The sequence below is a fragment of the Lolium perenne genome, chromosome 4, assembly GCF_019359855.2.
Source record: "Lolium perenne isolate Kyuss_39 chromosome 4, Kyuss_2.0, whole genome shotgun sequence".
Classification (NCBI taxonomy): domain Eukaryota; kingdom Viridiplantae; phylum Streptophyta; class Magnoliopsida; order Poales; family Poaceae; genus Lolium; species Lolium perenne.
In genome coordinates, this window is record NC_067247.2 from 277,703,516 (window position 1) to 277,713,382 (window position 9,867).

General features: G+C 39.3%; 1 protein-coding gene across 1 annotated transcript; it reads right to left on the bottom strand.

Moving 5' to 3' along the window:
* Nucleotides 1-430: 430 nt before the first annotated feature.
* On the bottom strand, nucleotides 431-4,831 carry LOC127295489 (mitochondrial import receptor subunit TOM40-1). The gene is made up of 11 exons (XM_051325447.2): nucleotides 4,514-4,831; nucleotides 3,538-3,619; nucleotides 3,359-3,461; nucleotides 3,177-3,272; nucleotides 3,052-3,102; nucleotides 2,839-2,904; nucleotides 1,971-2,072; nucleotides 1,472-1,540; nucleotides 1,305-1,388; nucleotides 999-1,094; nucleotides 431-913 (listed from the first exon to the last, which is right to left on the bottom strand). The coding sequence occupies exons 1-11, from the start codon at nucleotides 4,713-4,715 to the stop codon at nucleotides 857-859; spliced, it is 1,008 nt and encodes a 335-aa protein (XP_051181407.1). The 5' UTR covers nucleotides 4,716-4,831; the 3' UTR covers nucleotides 431-856.
* Nucleotides 4,832-9,867: the final 5,036 nt, after the last annotated feature.

Below are 9,867 nucleotides of genomic sequence, written 5' to 3' on the forward strand. Positions count from 1 at the left end.
CGGGTCGTCTGGGTCAGGCCAGGCTGCCCATGGCCAGCTGTAGTTTATACCAACAAGTGTGTATATAGGTTATTATATGTGAATAACCATTAATTTAGAACATGTAAATTTGTAAATTTCTAATAAATACCTTGAAAATAACTCTCACCTAACTCGATCGTAAAGTATTGCATGATTTATTATTTTAGAAGCCAATTTTTTGGTTACATTGCCTAGACTTCTACTTATGCCCTAGGCGAGGCGTTTGTCTATCGCCTAGTGCATAAGCATGCTTAAGCGGTGCCTAAGTGTCGCTTTGTCCAACAGAGAAAATCATACACAATGGGAGTAAAAAGCTGTTCGTTGCTTATATGATCACATAATGAAATAACCCAAATCATCAACGCACTGAAATAATTCAACCATGTGAGATCAATTCGCACAGGAAACATTGAGTAACGGTGTCTTTAAATTTACGAACATGTAATGCACGCAACAAGGATTGCACATTAACTTTCAATGTATTTTCTGCAACTTGTGGACTATGGTCATTGCACAGAAAATCCTAGTGCTGGAAACCTAAATGTAAAATTTTCCAGCAGCCGAGAGAACATTATTACAACAACGTTTCAGCTTTGTTTAGATAAACAAAGAATCATGGACACCCAAATGCCCATGTTATCTCAAGCAGCTGAAGTGTGACAACCGCAAGTACACTGAAGAAACTATGTGAAGTAGCAAAAACCAGACCCTGTGTTTTCGCAATGCACGGAGGGAAAGAACCTGATCACTTGAAACTGAGACTATGGTAAACCTCCACTTACAACGAGCTGAGGAAGCATCTGTAGTCCTTTCACAGTAATTGCTGTGAGCAGATCTACTCTCCTACGGTCATTCCAAAACCAAACTTGTAGTTCTTCTTTGCATGGTCAATCTGTGTCACAAAACACAAGTTCAGAAAATACTGATTCAAAAAATAGTATGGGGGAACAAAACTTCTTCATACTACAACTCAATACCTCTGCAGACAGAAGAAAGTTGACACCCATGTTCAGTCTCTCCTCCAAGTATGCAGCAACGACACCATTTGAGTCAATTTTGCCCCTTAGACGGCACTGTAACAGAATGCATTAATAAACGAAATTTACAAGAAAGAATTTTCAGAAATAAAGCAATAAATGGGTGAGATAACAACGGATTATAATGTCTGGTTATATCCACTGGCAGACACAAGCCCATGTAGCGAAACAGATCTTGGAAGAGCAATGCATTTCTACCTGGTAGTAAATGTCAAATACTCAAAAAAGCTTCGTAGGGACACTAACCTGCCTAAGGATATAGTCGTAACCAACGCTAGAAGTCACATCTCTGGACATGTGGTTATACATAAAGTCAGTAGCAAGGGACACCTGCAGAATGATATATTTATAAGTTAGAATCAGGTTAGCATCGTATGCAAAAGTTTCATGTTGGAAAATCATGGAAGTCTGACCTTTTCGGAAACTTTCTGGACATAACTTAATGCAACAATACCAGTGCTGGCAACCTGTAGAGTACCCACCTGCAATGGTCATGAAAAATAGAACTCAGCCTGCTGTCCAAAAAAGAAGCTCCATTTGCTACGCTCAGCTTTCAATCTCACATTCGATTTATTTTCTATGCACAACATCAGTTGATAGTTGAGCCATGTGAGCAAAGCTCAATCAGCTGGGCAACGATAAATAACAGTGCTTATTATAGTGATTGGACTATAGGAAAAGACCCAGTAACTCTTATTTCTAAAGTGACACGAGAAAGCAATTTCCAAAATAAGCATGTGCCTAGAGGCCTATCTTAATTCCTCTAAAAGAATAACCCTTAACTGACCTGAAAATTTTACTACCCAATTAAACACTTACACCAAAAAGAAATGGATGGGATTGTAAAATTAAGTATGATACGCAAAAGTTATATATACCATCCAAACACAAAAGACTACATAAGTTTCTTACCATCTTATCAGTATTATAGCGAGAATTAAACCCGATCCCTGACTTCCTTTGCTGACCAAGCCAGAATATCTCTGTTCCCATAGACAAATTTGGAGTAACACTCTGGAATACAGAAGGATTTGTATCTCATTGTAAAAAAGGGTAAATAAGGAACAATTTATCTTCGTAACAATATTTATGGATAGTATTTAGTCAACAAAAAAATGTAATGCCTCATTTCATTACAAAGCTAATAATATGTCATGTGTGCAGTAAGGTTATTTAGTAATTGATAGAAAGTATGCTTGCTACATAACAAAGTTCAAAATCAATTCTATGATGCTGAGTCCATTTATAACTGTAAACATCACTGTTACAAAATATAAGCTACATAACAAAGTTCAAAATCAATTCTATGATGCTGAGTCCATTTATAACTGTAAACATCACTGTTACAAAATATAATTGACTAATTCCTACATAAAGCAACAAAATGTAACAATCTTGAAAATTTATGTCTTAACTGATAACTTAATATCAGAAGATCATTTAGCTGCAATTCAAGAGTATAGTTTGTTTCAAAACATAAACTGAGCTTAAGGTTCAAACAAACCAAAATTGCAAATTATGATGGCCCCTAAGCATGGACACAACATTAAACAAAGAACACACTCAGGGAACAAAATATAAAAGAAGTTCATCAGGGGGAAAGGGCAGAAAACTGAATGTGAACAGATAGCGGAAGTTGCTGAATTTCTCTGAAGAATTTAAACAATCAAGCAACAAATTGGCGACTAGGGAGAAACTTGAATATACTCATATTCCCATGTTGGTTTCTCTCAGGTAGAGTATGACGCTGTTAAACAAAATTATGACATAATATCATTACCTGAATATAATTTGCCCCGTAGAATGCATTGTTTCCAATTTGAAATTGTGCTCGGTAGTCTGTGCCCTATAAAAATGTTCAAGGTGTTAACAGATGGAAGTAGTTGTTAGATGGGTGCACACAATAAAAAGGTAGTTTGCTGATTAAGCATGACTGATCAGAAATGCTTGGAGCACACTTATTGCTTAAAGAAGCATTGTCACAAACACAAACCTTGTAGTCAAAGTTGAACATCCCTTGGGAGTAATGAGGCTCACTGGTAAGCTGAGAAAAAGAAAGTATCAGCCAAATAAAGAGCAAAATAACAGTCATCAACAAAAGAACATCAAGTTAACTACCTGTGCATTGACTTTGAGCGCCAGATTTTCGGTCAGATCACATTTCACACGAGCATTCAACCTTCCATCAGTCATCAACCTTCCAATAAGCATTAACTGAAGAAAAAAACCCTCATATAGTTAAGTTCAGAAATACAACATGTGACACAGAAATGTCATGCCATAATGTGACAAAAACAAACCTTTGGAAGGTCAATAAAATTGGCACCAAATTCATACTGTGCTGTCGGGACTTTTATAACATCAGCTGACTGAGATGGAACTTCCAAAGAACCCATAAGAACACTGTGGATGATGTCAGTATACATCACAAATAAGAAATACGAAATAAAGGAACCAGAATTTGTTTGCATGCTCTCACCTGTGGCTAAGCGCGAACTTCTGGCTCAACATTTTTGTAAAATCGAACCTCAAACCTTCGAAAAGTTCAGGCTTCAAAGACACTGCAAATGGAGCATGTCAGTAGAGCTCATGGAAGAAATCTCAAGAGCCAAACTGCACATATAACAGGTAGCCAGGTACACCAAATAAGCAAAGCAGGCAACTACGTTTCCTTACAAATTTAGCATAGCATATTCAGTCATATCCATGTTCAAAACACCATAAGAGAGTAGATTTAGAATAGCTGAAGCATGACTGTTTGAGAGATCAGTAAGTATATTAAAAAGTCCAGATCATCTATCACATATGTCAACACTACTAGGTTACTCCGCTTAAGGATCCTTCTGGAACAGAAGCGGAATGCTAGGGGTAAGTAATGGAGAACATTACCATATTATTTTATATAAAAATTGCATTACAGTAGTACTCTGATGCTCAAGAAATCCCAGACAAATTAAACTTGAGTACTTGCTAGCTTTAGATCCCTACAGCACACTATCAAATACATAAAAATGATCTGTAAAATCTATATAATTCATAAATCTAGTAATAATACACCAAATTTACATAATTCAAAGACACTGTAAAAATTGCATTACAGTAGTACTCTGATGCTCAAGATCCAAGATGGATTGAACTTGAGTACTCGCAAGTTTTAGATCCCTACAGCACACTATCAAATACATAGAAATGTTTCGCGAAAAAAAATACATAGAAATGATGCGCAAAATCTATATAATTCAGAAACCTAAAACACGTCAAGCAACCGAATCGCGACCAAGGAGGCGAATATAGCACTAATTAACCACCCGCACGAGCAGACAGATATACTTTTCTTTTGGCGAAATGAGCAGACAGATGTACATGATACATCAAGTAGCGATTCGGGCAATGCTGCAGCGATTCACAGACAAAGCAGTTTAAAACATAATAAATGGAGGGCGAAGGGGACGAACTGAGGGCCTCCCGCTGGATCTCCTCGTAGGCGACAGGGCAGGGGAGGTTGAGGTAGTCCACCTTCTCCTCCTTCTTCTCGTCGCCGTCTGGCTTGGGCGGGAGGATGCCGGCAAGCCCGACGCCATACGGCGGCGCGGCCCCATGGGGCTGCGCTGGAGGAGGCGGCGGCGGCGGCGCTGCGGCGGAGGCGGCGGATCCCATGGCGGCGAAACCCTAGGCTAGGGTTCTGTGGGTGGGCTTTGGCCTTTTCGGGGGTCCTCGTCTTCCACCACGGGACGCAGAGGAGGTGGATTTGTTTCTCAGCCTACCGAGCTTTGTTTTTTGGTCACTTCAGTCCAGCAGTCCTGTCTTGCTGCTTTTGCGGTTCTGCGCTGTAGACTAGGTTTTTTTTTTTTTTTTTTGAGAGGCCCTCACTTTTTCATTTCCTTTGGGATGGAAATGAATATAATTTCCTTTAACCAAACTGCTCAGCTAAATCGTCGGGAACCAATAGTTGGGCAGAGGCAGGTACACCCATCTGGCCATATGGCTTGGAGAGGCCATGTCTGAAGTATAGCGGTATACATTTCACATAACTCCCTATAGATGATTTTTTAATTAATAAAAATATGTTTTCTTAAACAGACTAAAGAAGAAGATAGTAATTTGAATTGAAAAAAAATAAGAAAGTTGATTCCATAGAGCTAGGATCGCCTAAAGGGTTTGTCGACAATTAGGGGCTGCAGGAGTTAGGACTAGACTAGCTCCTCCATGTAACTTCATCGTCGAGTCGCTTTCCACTGTCGACAAATTTGGGTACTCGTTATTCAAATCTATTCTTCCTATGAATCGTTCTCGATGTGGTTACATACTTACATTGCATGACAAGCTCATTGCTTTTACGGGCCCACCATGGTACATGATTCTGACTCAATCCTATACACACACCTTGTAGTATGGCGTTAATAGAATAATATGTTCTTTCTAAATTAAGTTTGTGACATGTTTCATGCACATATTTTACATAAAATTAACAAATTAATACATGTAAAGTTCAAAAGAAAATTTCATATTAGGAGCATGTGCTCTTGCTCATTTTTTTTTGCCACGACCAAAGTCAACACATAATTTCATGCAATTCACGTCGCTCGCCATGCCATTCCCACATCTCATGGATCTCACACCACTTACTATCCTTCCCTCGCAACATGGGCGTACGCACAGGGTGGGCCGGGTGGGCCGTGGCCCACCCCAAATTCCGATGGAAAATTTAACTACCGCTAATCTAGCCAGCGACTCCGTTCCTGCGAGGCTGCGAGCGACGAACGAGTTGGGCCAGCGAGGTGATGATGCCTAGCATGCTTCCCTTCGCATACGCGCGGATCGTTTTGCCCGCGTACATACGCGCGAAGCACACAGCAGACCACCACGACTATCGTGCGCGTGCATGCTGTACAGCCTGTACAGTTGTAGCATTGTCGGTAGCGTCCATGCATCCAAATCAGTCGGCACAAGGTAGGTATAGATAGGTAGCTCACTTTTTCTTAAAAAAAAGTATATCAAATTAGCACGTAATCAAACTACAAAAGTTTAAAAAATCTGTATACACTAAAACCAAAAGTATAACTCAGTGAAGAACCACCATCACATGCAGCGTGCGGAGAGAGTGCTCGAACCTTGGTGGCAAAGTTGTCATCGCGCGTGTGTGGCAAAGATCGTGTCCCCGTTTGGATTTTCTCCTAGGTTCTTCGTTAATTCCAGTCATACACGTGTGATGAGGCGGACGACGGGGTGAGCGTTCGCTTCTCCTCCTGACTCTCGACGGAATGAGGAAAAGAGAAATAAAGTTTGTGTCTAGATTGTTGTTTTTGTGTTAAAATACAACCTCTCGACTTTGGTGTTGGTGTCCAAAACTAATGATTTTTTTTAGACGGTCAAAGTTTCTCACAAAAAAAGAAACGCTATTTGTTTGGTCTCTATTAAATCAAGGTGTTGTCCTTCCTTAGCTAAACCAATTACATGACTTTTTATTGCCAAAAAAAATTCAGCAGTATTTACAGTTTATTTGGTAGATTGTCATCTAGAAAGTATTTGTGACAAGATAAAAAAAAATGAGTTAATTGAATTCTAAAAAGATGCTATGGATTTTTTTCAATACTATTGCAACTTCCTCCTTTCTAATTTTTTTTATTTGTCAAGTTTCTGAAATGGAGGGAGTGTTTATTTGGCAAAAAAAATATTTTATAAGGGGTAGTGCAATTTTTTTAGAGTGTGCCCACCCTTCAATTTTTTTCTGCGTCCGCCACTGCCTCGCAAGCCCATAGCATTAGGCCTGGAGCTCCGCATGAGGCCATGAATGGCACATAATGACCACATGAAAGATCGAGATACACTTTTAGATTGAGGATGTAATTCATGAAAGATGGTTATGCACTTTTAAAACTACTACTCAAAGAAATAGTATATAATGAAGATAATCATATAGACAAACAATACGACGCAAAGAAGCAACATATATGGTAGCGAAAGGTCAAACAAATCAGGTCTTCACCTTCACATGGCTGAGTAGGAACACATAGTATAACATTATGAACAAAACGGTATAAGGTGCAATTTTATCTTCAAGAATACAAACACAGTAGTCACAAAGAAAAAGAGGTAAAGGCAACAGCTAGTATGAACTAAAGGGAATATAGAGAGGAACTAACACATTGTTTCCCGGATTTTAAGAAGTAGAAACTAGCTCAATGTCTCTGTTTGGAGAGGCTATGCATGCGTGCACCTTTGTCCAACAAGCATCACATGTTTGTGACTAAGCCGTATTCCCTGTTAATGCAACCTTCACTCGCTTGGCTCAATATGTAGTGGCAAATCTTCGAGGTCACCTCCGAACCTTCACACACTTATTGTGGAAAGTCCACACACCAGTGGCTTGACGGACACCTAGTCTTTTAGGAGATGTTAGTTTTCCGAGAGTAACAAGTAGATCATTGTCGTCACACCACGTTCTAGTTCGATGCTCAACCAAACTCAAAACTCCAACTCTCAAAGAGATTTCCTGCAAGAAAGAGAGAGAAAGGGAGGGGGCTTGTAACGGTAGAATAGTATATCTACAAGTTTAGTATAAGTCGCCAACCATACCCAATAACTGTCACACAATTAGCCGTAATCGTTATTAATGGATATTCTGGTAAAAATAACTTCAACAATCTAGTCTTCAATTGAGGTTGTTCTGAATCGAGTTTTCCTTGATAACTTGTGTTGTGCACGTAGGCATCAATCACCTAGAGCTTTAATCAAGACCATGTAGCTCTAACAAATCATCAAAATCAGTCTTCAACACACACGAGGCACCAGACTCACCATAGGTTACATTTGGGTTCCATTCAAGCTTCAACAGTGTTTAAAGTAAGCATGGATTGCTTCTGAGAGCCTAGTTCTCTCGGATCCCATACAAAGATGAAGGAAGGGATTTGACGTCACCAGCAAACGCAGAATTCTCAATCGCACTTTCCAAATCCTGTGGGCGGAGATTGGATGAGTAGTGTGCACCATCGGATTACTATACTATGACTGAGTCATATATTAATGGAAATCAAACTATTAAAGCTTGACTAATTCTTTAATAAATTTTTAACAGGGTTTGTTGTGGAAGAGAATATTAAGTATACACAACAAGTTTCATGTGTTTTCCCTGGAGATCTAATCCCCTTAACAGTACAGTTGTTTCCATGAAGATTCGAAGTTATAGATTAAAAATTACCGTCTTCAATAATTTGGTAGTTTCCATGAAAAAATACCCCCTTAAAGTAACGCAGTAGAAATTAATTTGGCGCACTTTAAGATTACTAGCGCGCTAGATAAGCTTCATGCTTCAAGTACGCCAAATTAATTTCTTGGTTTAATAATACATCTACATCTCAAGACATGAGCACATCATGATAGATTTTGCTCTAAGCTAGTGTCCGAGTCTCGTGCTTTCAACCCGTGCATGCTTCAAATCTTTTTGAGGAGTCGTCTTCGATGTGGTTAAACTAACTTCTACAGTTCTACGACTATGTTCCTTTGTAAACTAGATAAAATTACTAGTCCCTTAATTGTGTTGACATTAATCATCCAAAAGCCACTGAGAGAGGGAGAGAGAGAGAGAGAGAGAGAGCATGAGATGCGCTTTCGCATTGTTGGCCATCCTCAAGCCACAAAGTTGTTTGCTACCATCCTCCTCCCTGGGTCAAGTCATGCGTGCTAAATCAAGGCCCCGACCCAACTAAGGCAACATAGCCTAACTCGGCCACTCCATCGAGGTAGTCGATGTCACCTTGGGGGATTTGAGACTAGCTAGCCCGATATGGGGACCAACTCTCTGTTTCCACTCCGATTCTGGCCAGCGATACCCTCTACCTACATAGGGTGTTTCTAAAAATATCCGCCATTGTCAACATTTGTGAAGACAATGAAATCTCAAGGTAGAAAGTAATAAGATATTACTGCTTGTCAAGAAGCTTGCTAAAAAGACACCCAAAGATCTTTTGGTGTGTTGCAAGCTTGGTTCGCTATCGTTCGAGATCATGCTCATTTCTGCAGCAAGAAATCTCTCACAAATATCATGACAACTTGTGTGATTCTCTATGGTCATCGAGGATTAGGTGGCCTTTGGCCTAGACTTTGAGTATGGCAATGTTGATAGACATCAAGGAGTCACATATCCAACTTCATGATGAGTTAGTTGAGCATAGGTGACATTTATTTGAGAGATAGTCTTCCAATAGTCTTCATGTGTCATCTAAACCATTCATTGCATTCGGGGCCATTCTTTATTTTTTGTTATTGTCTAGATTTGAACTTGCAATTTGGATTTATTGTTTACCCGTTGTTGAAACATTAGTAAGGTCAATTTATATTGGTGTTAAATCAGAGATCGTTTCAAGTATACATTCATATTCCCATGGAAAATTAAAGGGGAATATGTATTTTGCGTGCGATAATTAAATTTAAAATTTATTCAGATCTAAAAGAGTATAAACTTAAAAATTCAGATTAAAAAATGTTAATTTTTAAAAAATGTGAAAATGTGAAAAATTTCTAAATCTGAAAAAGGGTTGAACTTGAAAAAATTCAAGTAAAAAAAAGCTCAAAAAACTGACAGACAAAAAAAGGAAAAAAAAATATGGCGGAAAACAAGAAAAACCAGACCCCGAAAAACTGAAGAAAAACCGGAGGAAAAACCGCAACGCCTCGCTGACAGGCCCGGCCCAAAACTACCCCGCCCTGCACTAGGAGTCTAGGATGGGTTTTGTCGGAAAAATGTAGGCGTCTCCTCCGAGAACTGCATAGGCCCATAGTGCGGCGGCTCATTTCCCCGAACCTCATCTCG